This window comes from Sphaeramia orbicularis, chromosome 17, assembly GCF_902148855.1.
Source record: "Sphaeramia orbicularis chromosome 17, fSphaOr1.1, whole genome shotgun sequence".
In the NCBI taxonomy this organism is placed as follows: Eukaryota; Metazoa; Chordata; class Actinopteri; order Kurtiformes; family Apogonidae; genus Sphaeramia; species Sphaeramia orbicularis.
Window position 1 is genome coordinate 3,253,196 of NC_043973.1, and position 17,041 is coordinate 3,270,236.

Here is a 17,041-nt window from a genome sequence, read left to right on the forward strand (position 1 = left end):
CAACGTGGAAGCTGTTTTAATAATATGCCTGAGAGACTTGTCTTTCCTCTCATCATCATCATCATCATCATCATCATCATCATCATCATCATCATCTTCTGCCATCTTAAAGGTTTAGTTCTGAATTTTTATAGTGGAATTGTATGAAGCTTCTATCCATTATAGGTTCTGGCTAAACTGTGCACAGTAAAAAAAATACCTGTAATTTAACAGAATTTTCACTGTTTATGTTACAGATTTTTCCTGTATTTTTAAGATACAGGAAAATATCAATGAAATTACAAAAAAAATAGACAGTAATTTTACATGTCAAATGTAAAATAACATGAAAAAAACTGTAACTGTGAATAACCAAAAAAATAAATTTTTTTAGAAGATTTTTTTTTCTTTTTTCACAGAAAAATACAGTTAAAATACATTTGCAAATGTATCATAATTTCACAAATATTTATTTTCTATTTATGAGATTAAACTGTTAATTTAAAGTTTAATACTGAAAAAAAAAAAAAAAAAACAAAATAAAATTACTGACAATTAACCGTTAAAGAAGTATTTATTCTGTAAGTTTAACAAGACTTGTTTGTTAATTGACAAATATCTTGTGTAATTACGGGAGGTTTCACAACAAAAATGTTGAATAAATGTATTTTTGTGAATGTATAACATGTATAAGCACTGATAAACTGTCCAAATACAGTTTTTATCAGTGGATTGGACAACTGAGTCTCATTGAAAATTTTATGTTTATATATATATATATATATATATATATATATATGTGTGTGTGTGTGTGTGTGTGTGTGTGTGTGTGTGTGTGTGTGTGTGTGTGTAAAGGTAATTTGATTGTTTCAATACATGAAAATATTCTTTATTAAACATTAAAAAGTAAAAAAAAAAAATATGCAAAATCTCATGTAAAGTCAGGGCAAGAAAGTTTATGTTAATTATGGAAAATTACCGTATTTTTATGAGATGGTTATTTTACGTTATTTTACAGTATTTTTTCGGCACCCCTGCTGCTGGAATAATACTGTTTTTTTTACTGTTTTTTTTTACAGTGTGGTGCTCCTTTGGCAACAGTCAACTGTGCAGGTGGAGGTGTTGTTCTGCTCTTAAGTACAGATGTTTCCATTGCAGAAAGTGTAGACACAGAGGTTAGACTAAAAAGATGAAGCTGGGTCAGTTTTGAGACCTGCTCTTGGTCTATAGTGACAGACAGCTCTGTTATTGGGCAGTTCTGTTGCAGTGGGACAATATATTGACTTTTGGTTCTTGACAGTTCTTTGAACACCGTCCCAGTTTGGAGAAGCAGACAGGAGTGACAACATGGACACAAGGAAACATCGACAGGAACAGTAGCAAAATGTATTTTAGCCACCTAGAAACACAACGCTGGTTTAAGTCCAGGTTATATTTAGTACATTCTCAGTGTTTTTCCACGGAAAAACTGAAGCCATTCTATTGCTGTCGTCATGAGGCAGGCTGAATTGTAAGAAAAAAAATTATTTTAAAAATGTTGTTCTTATGCAGCATTCCCTTATCTGTACTACCTAAGCACAGACCAAATATAAAGATAGACAATACGCCACCATTTCTTGCTGTGATGGAAAAGTGACATATCACAGGAAGGGAATGAGCCTCAGAGTCTGAACAGACATTCGGTGCTTTATATAATCTATATGTAAATTTCCTGTCTGTAATATATGTGCAAATGTACTCTGTCCATCCTGGAAGAGGGATCCTTTTTCTGTTGCTTTAATTCCAGAGGGAGTTTTCCTTATTTGATCCAAGGGTCCATGATGGCCCATGTTGTAGATTGTACAGACTGTACAGTTGTGTGATGCAAATTGGTGATTTCACCCTCTGATGTTTAAAAAAAGCCTACTCAAAGGAGTTATGGAGATACCAGACCCTCTTCACTTTGTTTCTTCTTGTGTTGTTTATGTGAGTTTGTGACTTTAGTGTCTGATTAAATGGTACAACAGAAATTCTCATGGTTTGCAACGTAAAACTGAAGGAGTCTGGTGTCTTTAAAAGGAAGCGTATAGTCAGATGGCACAGCAGCGGAAATATTCTCAGTGTAAGTTCTATATATAGATTTGTTTAGGTGGTTAAAATAGTTTTTGCCGTTGCCCCCTCCACAGCGCTACGTCACTTACCTTCTGTGTCTGTACTCCTGTATACTTCTCCACACAGAGGGCTTGTTGACCATGATGACTATAGATAAGCACTTCTTTTAGAAAAAATCCTCCTTTCACCACTCACTGGTGATCCACTTAAGGGTTACAGCAACATTTCATCCATGACTGAACATATATAGTTTGGGTTGTATTCAGCCCCATGTGAAACCCAGAAACTACAAGATGTTCCATTTTGAATGAAATGTGATATGTGTGTTTTAGCCTTACACTTCCTGTTCTACATATCCAACCTTAACCTTAGGCTACCATAGGGTTAAGGGTTCCCTGACCTGAGGAGTTTTTAGATGTCACAGGTATTATTTTCATGGAACCCCAGACAAACTTCATTGATTTTTTGCTTTAGGTTAAGGTGATGATTGTAACATAAGTGTAACATGTATGTATTAGAATTCATTTGTAAAGAAGCGTCACCTAGATTTTGTATTTAACAGGTGGCTAAAACAGAATTTAAACTACACCAGTTCACACGTTACCCTAACCCTGAACCTAACAATGGGTCACCAGTGTCCTGTTGGAGCTCCAGGTTGACTGAGAAGTGCTTTGTGGTTAACTTCCCACAGTGCTCCAACTAAACTGGACCCAATGAGCCACCGGTTATCTCAGAGTTTTTCAACCTTGGGGTCGGGACCCCACGTGGGGTCACCTGGAATTCAAATGGGGTTGCCTGAAATTTCTAGTAATTGCTAAAAAATAAAAAAATTATAAAAACAACAACTTATTAATAAAAAATATATGGTGAGTTGACAGAGACAATCCCAATCCATAAAAGACAAACTGTGAGTGTGAAACTGCAGCACTGTGGTTCTGTTTATCTGTCAAATGTTCATTGTGGTCAGTTTCAGATGCTGCAGCTCTTTCATAATTCATAGTTTGAGTTCTTGTTTGTTCAGTGTTAATTGTCAGCCTTGTAAATCCAAGATGGACTGGCTGTACATATCCTGACCAAGGAAAATCAAATTGTCCCTTTGTGCAGTAATCTACACCTGGCTTTTCTGCCTCTGTCCATAATAACATACATTATATAGACTAAATGTCTTTTAAAATTAACCTTTATTTGCAACATAGTATAGTAAACTATTACATGATTTTTTTTTTTTTTAAAAAGTCTCCGTTTTCAATGTCTGGGGTCACCATCTGTATTTTTATAAATACTTTTGTTGCTATTGTTATTTCTATATAGACATTTCTTATATATTCTTTTACTTTTATACTTTTTGTGGTTATTGTTGCAGTTGGTTCTGGAATAAAGGACAAGTTGTTTTCTCTCTCTTTTTTTGCCTTTTCAAATAATCATTTAATTGAATAGAATCTAACAGAATAATTGATAGATTAATCAATTCCAAAGATAATCCATAGCTGCAGCTCTAGTTACCACCCTGACCCTTGGTGAAAGTTCCATTATCTTTCTTTTAGATGTGTGTATAAAAAGGTTACCCAGTACTCAGGGGATGCAATACTTGGCATGTTGTGTCAAATTCCTGCGTGCCGTTCAACTGGCCTTCTACCCAGTGCTCCTCACACTTCCTTAAATGGATGAAACTGTCTCTCCATCCCATCATCCCTCTCACCTCTCTTCTCTCCAAAGTACAAGGTCTGCTGTGCGGTGTTGGACCACTGCAGGGAGGAGTTGTCGCTCTCGGCCACCACGCAGGTCAGTGTCACCTTACCCCCCACGGAGGCGGTCTTATCCTTGGTCCTGGGCTGAAGGGGGTCGTCATCTAAGAAACGAGAGAGGAGGAGAGAAACAATGAAGGGAGGCGGAGTGTCAGACAGTGAAACAACAGAGACAAGTCACCCAGACACTTCACTTATACCAAAATACAAGCAAAAATAGTAGCACACACCAACACGCAAATCAGATAAACCCACAAAACGCATTACTCGCCCCCCCTCTCTTTCCTTCTCTCTATCTCCCCCCGCCCATCTCTTTCTCTGCTTGTCAGATTATCTGTATATCTCTATCTGTCTTTCTGAAAGCACAGGCACAAAGCACACACACACACACACACACACACAGAGACACGCTGTCACAGAGACAAAAAAAGCAGACAAATGGCTATCTGCTTGTACGTCTGCAAGGCCAATGTAAGAGCGATGAGTCAGTCGCAGCCCCGGCATCCAGAGACTGCAGGACCTGAGGGAGCGGCAAAAGATGAAGAGAGCTCGGCAGACGGCGGCTCCCGACAGGTCAAAGCAACAACAAGAGCAGAGTCCTGTACCTCTAATGGCGCTCTAACCCTCTTTTGTCGATATCTGTGTCAATTTTTAACCGCATGCATATGTATCGGCTGGTAGAGAACAAGCTCAAACGGGACAGGCATTATGGAAATCAGCAGGTCACAGGGACAGAAAAAGAGAATACAAATGACCCGGTATAATGAAGGGATTTTCGAGGCTGGAGCTGGAATGGGAACACCACAAAAACTACTGAGCAGTGAACTGTCTGGGTGTGTAAAACTATTCAAATTGGCTCAAATTATGGTATTTAACAGCACTCCCTTGATAACGGGTGGTGGTGCAGGCTAATTCTGCTCTTTGCATGCGCCCAGTGTAGCAGAGGATTAAGCGAATCCAAGCAAGAGATGTATACTAAAATATAGAGCTTCAAGTTGAACTATGTGTGGTGAGCAACATGGAACATGGCCGCTGAGGTGCTTTGTGCCGTGTTGCCTCAAGTACGCCAAACCACGTTCCGCCATGCTCCCTTCCCTTCCTGCTTACTTCAAAACGTGCCAGGGCTCACCGTCTAATCTTACTCAAAACAAAAATATAGCATAATTGACGACAAGACCAAGCCAACAACGGGAACATCTCATAAGAAGAAATGCCTCAAAGCGGTCTCCTTACCCCTGAAAATATGGTGTGTATAAATAGTTTAATTGGAACCAAATTGTCAAGCGGGAGACAGGTTTATATTCGGTGTGGAGCGTTATCACATCCTTGCACCGGCGGTGGAATTGATTTTTTTTTTTTTTTTTTTTTTTCAGCAGGAAGAACATCTGCTTAAGAGTGCTTCAGCGGAACTCCCATCAAGACATGAAAGAAAGAGGGGGAGCACTGGAAAGAGAGGATGCAGAAAGAGGAGGCAAGAAAACTAAGTGCATGTAGCATCAAAAACATACATTTGCAGTACATGAGCTTAAAGTAACAAAAAGCATTGACGTGCTTTGGATTGGCATTTTAAAGCCGGATGTCCAGTTATTACAAAGGAAAGAAAAAAAACTTCGGTTTGCCTCAGGGCTAAATAGATTCAAAAGCTCTTCAAGGTCCATCTAAAGTCTGCCAGTAGGATTTAAAGCGGGACCCTAAGACTCCCAGAGACCTTTGTGTCAGAGTTAAGACGCTCTCTCACTCTGTTGTGTTACACTGCAGTCCTGACCTTGTGGTTCGGGTTTTTTTTTTTTCTCTGAGCACCATGATGGCTGTGGGCTGAATGTGTGGTCGAGTGCACCACAGATTAGTGTCTCCTTTAATAGCGTCTTGGGCTAATTCTTACAGCTGATCGCAAGAGCTCTCTACTTGGCATGAACACTTTGGGTAAATTGGCTGTCCCAGTACATCACGCTTTAAACCGACCGCAATGAGCTCCGACAAGTTATCCAAACCTGTGGTGAGCCTTCGGACTCTGCAGAACGCTGACATTTCTGGTGGAGAACAGGTCTCAGAGTGACATTTGTACCAGTAAACAATTATCAGCTCCTCAACAAATACAAGCATTTATCCCATCCCATGTTTAAATAGAATGAAATATTAAAACTCAAGCTGTTGCATTTGCTGAAAAGAACTTTAGAACTTTACAAACAACTGAATGTAAAACTGAAAACACTAGAATTATGAGCCATGAACACAGCTTGACATTATAATTACTCACAAATCCAGGAGTCTAAAAAAACAGCTTCTATCCCAAAGCCATGACAACACTGAACACAAATATGAAGTAATTATACTTATTCTATACAGACTTCTATTTATTACTATTTATTCACCATCACACACTTGCACTGTCACTTTACTCAAATAGTTAATTACCTCTGCCAGGGGGTATTGTGATTGCTTTGCTTTGTGTGTTTGCGTGCATGCGTGTTTGTTTGTTAGCAAGATAACTCAAAAAGTTATGGACGGATTTTCATGAAATTTTCAGGAAATGTTGATACTGGCACAAGGAAGAAATGATTACATTTTGGTGGTGATTGGGGGATGGGCAGATCTATCTTGGTGGAGGTCTGCGCTCTCCGAGTGCTTTTCTTGTTGTTACTGTTATTGTTTTATGTGGTCGCCTTTTAACTGTCCATGGTTACTTTTATTGTTTTATGTGATTGCACTTTAACCTCCTCAGACCCAGCTTTGGGTTTTCTGTCCACATTTATGGACAAGAGTTTCACAACTTTACACAAAAATCACCACAAAGGAGATTCCATAAAAATTTTAAAAACTGCACCTGAAAAAACTGCTGCATCATGTTGTTTCTAATATAGGCACTTATTTAATAAAAAACAAAAAAAGCTTGTACTTTGCTGACATTTCCTGGGTCTTAGGAGGTTAAGATTAGCTTTTAATCTCATTGTACTGCTGTGTAATGACAAATAAATAAATTTTGATTCTGAAGTCTTGCAAAGGTTTTGGTTTAGATAAATGATAGATGAAATGACACAGATACATTTTGTCAATTCTGCATTCATACTTATTTGCTAAACAACCAGTTACCATGGTGAAATATACGTTCATGGACTCATGTAGTGTGTTTAATTGCAATTTTATATTTAATTTACTTATTTCCATTGCAATTTTTCTTTTACATTTACTGTACTTTTTACTCCACTTCAGTTCCTTTTCAAGTTACATTTTTCACGTCCTTCCAATCCAGTGAAAATCTCCAAAAGTGACAAATGTAGGGTGAGACATTTCTTTAAACCCGACTGGAATCAGAATATAAAGTGTCGCAAAGTTTTATAAGACAGCGACTACAAACATATGACGATCTTATAGGATACGATGCATTGCTGTAGGTGAAACTACCAACAATATTTAAAGTACTTCAAATGAGCTGAAACTATCAAAGCAATACTACTTTGACTTTTTATACACTGAGTACACTGTAGCGACGGCCATATGTTTGAGTAAGGTTTTGAACATTTAGTTGAAATGGAGGATGTTCACAGTGCGGTATTAGAGTTTTAGCAAATGACCTGAAAACTTCCTCCACCACAGGTCATTTGCACATTTTTTAACTTAATTATGTATTTTTTAGATATCAGGGATCAGGGGCTTGAATCTTAGCAAAGTGGTCCCTATATTTCATGCATTAATTTGCCAGATGGGATGAGTGAAAGTGAATCCAGGTGGGAGAAGTGAAAGTGAAGCATTGGCTGCTTGCTCATTAGCTCCACTGACATGCCTTGAAGCAAGGCACTGTGCACCCAATTCCTCCACTAGTGCTCAGTGACCAACAGATCAGAGTGGGGGAAGCACTGGGCCGCTGCCAGGGGAGAAAATGCCTAAAGGTTATAAAAAACATTCTGTTTTAATTAAATGCAAGCTAATAAATAGAGGTTAATCTCAATCATTTAGGACATAAACTCTTAAACGTTTTAATGAAGTTAAAAGGCACTTTGCAACTTAAAACTAAACCGACACTAATGCATACAAATCGCTGTTGTACAGTATATCGACACACTGGCAAATGTGGGCATATTCGTCATCACAGATACTGTAGTTGGAGCACTATAGGGGTTGAACTACACAGATCAGTCAGTGAGTCCCTGATTTACCGGGGGTGGGGGATCAGGGATTATATCTGAGTCATGTTCATAGACTACATAATTTGTGGCCAGAGGAACCATGACGTCATCCTGAACTACCATTTTGAAGTCAGTATTTTAATTCGACCAGCACTATGTGGGCTGTTTGCAGCATATCCGGGCAAAAAAGGCAGAACTACAGAAGCTTCAGGTCTGAGCTACAGCTAAGCACAACATACCCGACCCTGTACAACAGGGGTGTCAAACTCATTTTAATTTAGGGGCCACATTGAACTAAATTTGATCTGAAGTGGGCTGAACCGCTAATTCAATTCAATTCAATTTTATTTCTATAGCCCAATATCACAACAAGGTTATCTCAAAGGGCTTTACAGAGTCAGTTGGATGTAAACAACAACAGTCAAATAAACAGCAAAATAACAAAATAAGCTAAAATAACAACATAATAATATGTAAATAATGTCAACTCCAAACTTTTCTATATGTTTTAGAGTGAAAAAAGTAAAATTAAACAATGAAAATGTTTACATCTACAAACTGTCCTTTCAAACAATGTGAATAATATGAACAAGCTGAAAAAAATGAGTAATTTTAACAATATTATGCTTCAGTTTATCATTTCCACACGTTCATTATAACTTACATATCACAGTGAATCTACAAATACGCAAAACATTTAGTACCAGGCAGAATATTGTTAAAATTGTACTTACATCTCTTAAGACATTTCAGGTTATTCATATTTGTTTGGATTATTCACATTTTTTTGTAAAATTATAATTTTTTTTAGTGTAAATACATGAAAATATTTACATTTATAAAAAGACAATTTTGGAGTTGTGAGTATTTATAGATTATTATGATAGTATTTGACTGGTCCCGCCTACTTGAGATTGAATTGGTCTGAATGTGCAGCCTGAACTAAAATGAGAGTTAATATCTTAATATCTATTTTTGCATTTCACAAATTCATCCCAGGGGCTGGACTGGATCCTTTGGCGGGCCAGATTTGGCCCCCGGGCCACATGTTTGAAACCTGTGCTGTACAATGATAAACTTCATCGAGCATTGTAAAACACAGTTGTTTTACAGTCTTGTTAGTGGAACCTGTTAACCACAACTACAGTGGAGCTGTCTGTCAGAGAAAAAAATACTTAAGAGACCAAAAAGAGTCCTTAAGTCCAACTTGGCAGACAGGTGAGCTGTCACACAGACCTGTCAATCAAAGTCCGACACATCGGACAGCAACGCTTCTATTGGACCTGAGATCTGATTAATATAGGGAAAAATTAAAGATGGACAGGATGACTTATTAGAGTTTCCAAATAAAATGGATGAGTCCAGAATGACTCCTGTAAAAAAAAAAAAAAAAAATACTGATCTAGTATTTTCAGAGAAAAGTTCAGTGTAAGTCTATGGGAGCCAGGGTATGTTGGAGCCAACTGGAGCTAATTCGAGGGCCTGTCAGTAGTCAAGGCAAGGCAGGTTTCTTTATATAGCACACTTCATGTACAAGACAATTCAAAGTGCTTTACATAGAACATTAAAAGCATTACAGCAGGGGTGCAGGGGAAGCAATAAAAAGTATAGGCATGAAAAAAAACAGATAAAAACTTTAAGCTTAAAAGAAACAGTGCAGATCTGAACTTCTGAATAAGAACTCTATTCAAATGCAGCTGAGAACAGGTGGGTCTTTAACCTGGATTTAAATAAACTGAGTGTTTCAGCTGATCTGAGGCTTTCTGGGAGTTTGTTCCAGACATGTGGAGCATAGAAGCTCAACCCAGCTCCTCTATGTCTGGTTCTGATTCTGGAACTGACAAAAGACTGGATCCAGATGACCTGAGGGGTCTGGTGGGTTCAAACTGGGTCAGGAGGTCACTGATGGATTTTGGTCCTAAACCAATCAAAGCTTTACAGACCAGGAACAGAACTTTAAAGTCTATCCTCTGATGGACAGGCAGCCAGTGGAAGGACCTCAAAGACAGACTAATGTGGTCCGCTTTTCTGGTCTTAGTGAGGACTCTAGCAGCAGAGTTCTGAACGAGCCGCAGTTGTCTAATGGATTTTTTAGGTCGACCTGTAAAGACACTGTTACAATAATCGAGCCGACTGAAGGTGAATGCATGGACTAGTTTTTCCAGTTCCTGCTGAGACATCAGATCTTTTATCCTTGAGATATTCTTAAGTGATAGTACATTGATTTTGTGACTGCCTTAATGTGTTTTTCAAAATGTAGGTCTGAGTCCATCACTACACCCAGGTTTCTGGCCTGGTTGGTGGTTTTTAGGTCTATAGACTGAAGCTCTGTGGTGACCTGTCCTTTCTCTTTGGCTCCAAAGACATTTACCTCAGTTTGGTTTTTGTTCAGCTGAGGAAAGTTGTGGCACATCCAGTCATTAATCTCCTCAATGCATTTACCCAGAGCCTGTAAAGGGCCTCGGTCTCCTGGTGACATTGTGATATAGATCTGTGTGTCATCTGTGTAGCTATGGTAACTAATATTGTTGTTCTTTATAACCTGTGCCAGTGGGAGCATGTAGATGTTAAACAGAAGAGGCCCCAGGATGGACCCTTGGGGAACGCCACATGTCATTCTTGTCCGCTCAGATGTAAAGTTACCTAATGACACAAAGTACTTCCTGTTCTCTAAGTACATCTTGAACCAGTTTAGTACAGGGCCACACAGACCCACCCCGTTCTCCAGTTTGAGTAACATAATGTGGTCAGCTGTATCAAACACATCACTGAGGTCCAGTAGAACTAACACAGACATGTTTCCATCATCTGTATTCAAACAGACGTCATTAATCCGTTTGGTCAGAGCAGTCTCAGTGCTGTGGTGCTGTCTAAAACCTGACTGGAAGACTTTGTAGCAGTTGTGTTGTGTTAGAAAGTCATTTAGCTGATGGAAAACAGCTTTTTCAATGATCTTACTTAAAAATGGAAGATTGGAGTTCGGCATGTAGTTGTTCATTTGTGTCTCTCTTTAGCTGAGGTTAAGAGTAGTAAGCATAAGAGTAGTATTACAACTTTCAGGTACTTTCACATTGGCTTCATTTTTGAGCCAAGGTTCTTGCCCCTTAGCCGTGTTTGGACTGGTGTAGTTTAGATAATGTTCTAGCCACATGTGAAATGTAGAATCTAGGACAGTGTTTTTCAACCTTGGGGTCGGGAACCATGTGGAGTCACCTGGAATTCAAATGGGGTTGCCTGAAATTTCTGGTAATTGATGAAAATAGAAAAAAAAACTTACTAATAAAAAATATATGGTGAGTTGACAGAGACAATCACAATCCATAAAAGACAAACTGTGGGTCTGAAACTGAAACACTGCTGTACTGTTTATCTGTCAAATGTTCATTGTGGTCAGTTTCAGATGCTGCAGCTATTTCATAATTCATAGTTTGAGTTATTGTTTGTTCAGTATTAATTGTCAGCCTTGTAAATACAAGATGGACTGACTACATATCCTGACCAAAGAAAATAAAACTCTCACTTTTTGCAATAATCTTAACCTGGCTTTTCTGCCTCCTTCCATCATAATACACATTATATAGACTAAATGTCATCTAAAATTAACATTTGTTTGCAACATAGTGTAGCAAACTATTATGTGATCAAAAAAAAAAGGCTCCATTTTGAATGTCTGGGGTCTCCAGAAATTTGTGATGTTAAAATGGGGTCACGACCCAAAAAGGTTGAGAACCACTGATCTAGGAGATGCTTCTTTACAAATGAATTCACACATTTTACACTTCTGTTACAACTATAACCGTAACCAACAGCAAATGTTCAGTGACGTTAGCTTAGGGTTCCATGGAAATAGTAGATGACATTAAGATTTAGCATTTAAATACAGCCTAATAATCCAAACTGGATCAGTTTTTAATGGAATCCTAACTCCCAAGCAATCTAGAGTTAGGGTAAATGTCAGGGGTTGGACTTTACCAAAATGTGAGTATTCGACTTCATTTGAAGGTTTGTTTAACACATGGCTGAAATACAATTCAAACTATATCAGATTAAACATGGATCAAATGTAACCCTAAACCAAAAATGGTGCACAGGGGCCCCGGTGGATGTTAAGCGGTTACTGAAGGTTACATAATAAGGTCAGATGAGTGGGGACATCACTAAAACAGATGCTACATGGATTAGACTCCTTGAAATACGATGATAAACAGTAGTGCATTTTAAACATTTTCTGGCATGACTTCATTAGCATAATGTGGCTCACCTAAAGCATATACTGGTCCAAACTGGTTCGTACAAAGAGGAAGTCAGCAGTAAAAGGTGACCCCTGTATGCTTCAGATACAGATGGTCTGCTTTTTCTACCTTTGAAGCGACTTAAGAGCAAAGTTAAATGGGAAAGAATCGAAGTTCAACCAGAGTTTAAACAGTTAAGTAAGACTAAACACCCAAGCTGCAAAAATAAAAGGAGAGACCTATCTATCCTTAGCAGACGTTAAGTTAAACACTGTGGTTCGCTCTTCTCTCCTCACTTCCACTCATCTCAACCCCCACCACCACCACCACCCCCGAGCTGTAAGCCTGAGGAAGACACGGGTATTTAAAGCAACACAATTTACACTTTCCCCATCCAGCAACAAGGTGAGAGAATGCAGAGGTAGAAAGCTGACTGGGATATCAAGGGAAGGGAGGAGGGGGGGAGAAGGGGGAAGATGGATGGATAAGGGTACGTAGAGGAGGGAGGGTGATAAAACGAGGTGAGAAACAGTGTATGTGTGAGTGAGAAGGGAAAGGAGAACCCAATGAGACAACAGAGGAATTGAGCTGGGAAGCCTGAGGGCTCTGCACTGATGAAGACAATGTGAATAAATGAACGTTTAGTTTAACATTTTAAAAACACTCTTATTTGCTGTTGCAGTAGTTGGATGAGTTAGTATTTAGCGTAGGATGGAAAAAGGCCGAACAAAACTGCTTTGTCTACACAGTATATCTTACAAAAAGAAACAGAAAAACTACTACTCACACTCATTTAGAAGAATTATGGACTGAAACCGAGCTCAGCTCCTGTACTCTGGGAGAACTGTGCTCCATCTATCAGTAGGTCCTGTTCACACATTACAAATGTTAGGATTTTTCGTGTTCGTTGACTGTAAGCTCCAAAGACGAGTTCAAGATGCACTTGGTCTCAGTTTAAGAATTTATTCTGATCACGTGAAACATAAAAGCCAGCGCTGGTCTCTCTGGACAAGAGCGCCAGCAGGAACTCGAGTCAAAGAGCCCAGAATACCGGGTGTGGTTGACAGTTATCTTCTTGGGTGACTCCACCCCGAACAATGGGTTGGACTTTGCAACGTCATCTGACTCAGTCTTCTAATTGGACCTCACCTGTTGACGTGACTTGCCAACCGTCAGTTCACATCTTGTTGCTGGGATGTGCTATGCAAAGGGTCATGACTAGGGATGGGAATCGATAAGAATTTAACGATTCCGATTCCATTATCAATTTTGCCTATCAATCCGATTCCTTATCGATTCTCTTATCGATTCTCATTGGGTGAGGGAATAAAAGAGTACAAACAGGTGTGTTTGCATTAAATGCCTTTTATGTTTCCATCTCTGCACATAAACTATAACATATACAGTATGTACAAATAATAACAGATGATGCCTGGCCCAGTTTTTTTTATTTTTTTTTTTTTTATTTTTTTTTTTTTGGGGGGGGGGGGGGGGGGGTGCAGTGAAAGTGAAACTAAAGACGCTTTACTAATTCCTCTATTGCCGCATTTCCACTATGTGGAACTGCTTCAACTCGGTCCGTCTCCCATTGTTGTGCACCTCATTTCCGTTCCCCTACCTTCGGACACTTGTATTTGAGAGGGTACGATGTTTGTTGCCCACACCGGAACCGGAACTGGACCCAGATGACAGCCTGGTGTTCACTCTGCCACTAGATTCACAAGCACCGCTAAGTAGCGAATCAAATGAATCACATGCTGTGGACAAATGTTTGAGCAGATTGGAGGGATTCCACCCTTTAGAACAAATGGAAGCTTTGACAGTGTTCCAGTGGACCTGGTGTCGTCTTTTTAGACCGTTTCTGCCTCAATGCCATGTTGGCTATGTTCTGACCAAAACAATGCAGCGTACGCGTGACGTCATCGCAGATGCGCAACGAAGGCGCAATCAATAAGCAGAATCAGTAAGCAGGCAGGCAAACGATTCCAAGGAATCGAGCTACTGGGATCTGGTTCTCAAAAAGACCTGGTTCTCCAGTCCCATCCTTAGTCATGACTGTTGTTTAAGATGTGTATCTATTGGAATGTGAGGTCCTAGCTTTTGTAGCCACGACATCTTCTTCAGTGAGCAGAACTGACCCTAAATCTTATCAGTACTGGTGTCCATTAGTTTACTGGGAGACAAGCTTCATCAGTAGAAATATGTGACATTTTAGAGCAGTTCAGAGCAATACTGTAATTATTCTATAATTATTCTTCACCAACATTACACACAGGAGCTGAACGCAAATGTCCAAATCAGTAGGACAACATATTAAACCGACTTTACCCTTCTAGCTTAGAGCCCTGTCCATGTAAAGCCCTACTGAGTCACACGTCCACAGGGAAGGTCGATGTTTACGGTTCACATCTTCAGTGGTGATGGTAAGTACATAAATGTTATGACCGATCAAGCTATAAACCACAAATATTAATGTGTTTCAGTATTTTGCACACTTGTTCATTTATATATATTTTTTTTTACTTATCATATTCATAATATTTGTCTAGTATAATATATTGTGCAAATTTCTTGTTCTAATTGTGTGTTTAATATGTATACTTACGTATATGTATATATATTTAGAGCTTCATACACACACACACACACACACACACACACAAGGTTCATGGTGGAATGCTTTCTTGCATGTTCTGCTGCACTCATATATAGGGTGTGATTTGTCAGAAAAACAGGTGGGGGGGTGTTTGTTTTGTGTTTTTTTTTTTTTTTTTTTGGGGGGGGGGGCATAACTAATGTAACTAATGCTGGCGTAAACAAAAGTGAAACTTTACATACTTTCAATGTCCAACTCCCGGGTTCTATTCCTCTATTATACAGTGGACCTTACACAAAAGTTTCACAACTTCTAACCTGTATCCACTGGACACACAAATGCTGGGCCACATGAATTTGTCACATTTCGCAAATTTTCAGCTGTCGACGGTTCGGCTGAACGTTAGTGCCAGAAATGTAGAATATAGGTGGAAGAAAACTGTCACAACCTGCCTGTTATTTACATTAGTTGGTTGTCCCCCCAGGATGAAATTCATTGAGCAGAAGTAGGGATGTAAAAACCAGAGGGGGAAGTTGACCCCCCCATCCCCCCCAACAAATTGCACCCTGCTCATATATGAGTTGACATTGTGCTTTAGTCAACACACCTTATACTTTAATGACAGTAGATGATTCCATATGTTTCTTTGGCTCATTTTAATTATGGTTGGATCTTCACATACTTACAAAATATCTGAATTTTAACTAAATTATAAAAACTAGCACCACTCATTACTCAAACAGCATGACATGTATGCTCACACTCTTTCATTCATATTCTGAATAGGTGCAAATATATGTAGTATTGATGGGCAATGCAAAACAGCCACCCGGGCACCCCACCAAACCTAAACCACAAGTGTCTGGGAATAATAATGTGCTGATGTGTGTCTAAAAGGGGAGTTCTAGAGATGAGACAACGTCACATGAACTGTGAAAACAGCTTACGTGGAACATCAACACAAGTGTTTCAAACTCTCCGTCTGCTCTCATCACAAGGGTTTTATAATAATCAGTGAGAGAAATGTGTTTCTGACGCAAGACAGAGTCGAGGGTATTGGTGCATGTATTGCTGCTCTTTATGACTGAGGTTGATTTTTAATTAGTGGAGCGTCATGCTGCTGCCAGTGTTGGTATTCACTCTATTTGGATTCGTTTAGACTAAATTAATTTCCGATGTATCCTCTGGTCTATTCAGACTGTCCTTGGTTAAGCTTGGCTGTCCTCGGGGCCTTTACAATCTAGTATCCTTTCAAAAAATCTGTTTTATTTTAGGTCCTCTCAATGTGTCTGTTGAAGACCACTAGATAGAACCTAAACATTTGGACCAAACAGTTCTGAGGAGACCTACAGATCTTTGAGGGCTTTTTTACCTCTGCCAGGAGATATTGTGATTACTTTGCTTTGTGTGTTTGTTTGTATGTTTGTTTGATTATTAGCAACTTTATGGGAAAACTATTGCAACCATCTTTACCAAATTTTACCCACAGATAGGCCTAGGCCCTGGGACCAACCCATTACATTTTGGGCCACGTAGGCCAAAGTTCAAGGTCACAGCAAGGTCACAAAATCTCCAATTTTCCTATCTCTCATCATTGAGCAATTTTCGAAAATTCATAAAAAATTCAAAACAACTAGCCTCCAATTTGATTTGCCCATAGCTTATAAGAATATCTTGTATCTGGCACAAAATCTTCATATTTACTGTGGAATGTGGACTCTGTGGACATTTCAATTTAACACTGAAAATCCCATTTATGACACATTTTTCATTATAACTCAACAAATATTGATTGGAATTTAATATAATTTGGCATACACATGACTGGTTATTACATTGTATTTTGTGTTTTGTGCATAGTCAGATTTTAGTCTGATATGTGAGGATTTTTGAGTTACTTAGGGAATCTGACATAGGAATTTAGGGTAGGTGAAGGATGGGGTAAGGGGGCAGGAGATTATAATAAATTAAACTTCATCCTGCTCCTTTTCGAATGTTTGATTTTCATTACCTCCACCAAGGAGGTTATGTTTTCATCGGGGTTTGTCTGTTAGCAAGATAACTCAAAAAGTTATGGAAAGATTTTGATTAAATTTTCAGGAAATGTTGATATTGGTACAAGGAACAAATGATTAAATTTTGGTGGTGATCGGCGGGGGGACATGACTGATCTGCCTTAGCGGAGGTCTGCGCTCTCTGAGTGCTTTTCTAGTTTCTGTTTGCATTTTGAGTGGCCAACATCTGATGGAGAATATGGGGAAACCAGCAACTGTA

At 39.0% G+C, this 17,041-nt stretch overlaps 1 protein-coding gene across 6 annotated transcripts in view; it reads right to left on the minus strand.

Moving 5' to 3' along the window:
- The window catches only part of cadm3 (cell adhesion molecule 3), a 199,201-nt gene that overhangs the window by 120,241 nt on the left and 61,919 nt on the right, over positions 1-17,041 (minus strand). For all 6 annotated transcript variants that reach the window (XM_030159510.1, XM_030159508.1, XM_030159505.1 and 3 more), the window contains exon 3: positions 3,770-3,919. In XM_030159510.1, coding sequence (XP_030015370.1) covers positions 3,770-3,919 — 150 coding nt within the window. The remainder of the gene's footprint in view (positions 1-3,769; positions 3,920-17,041) is intronic.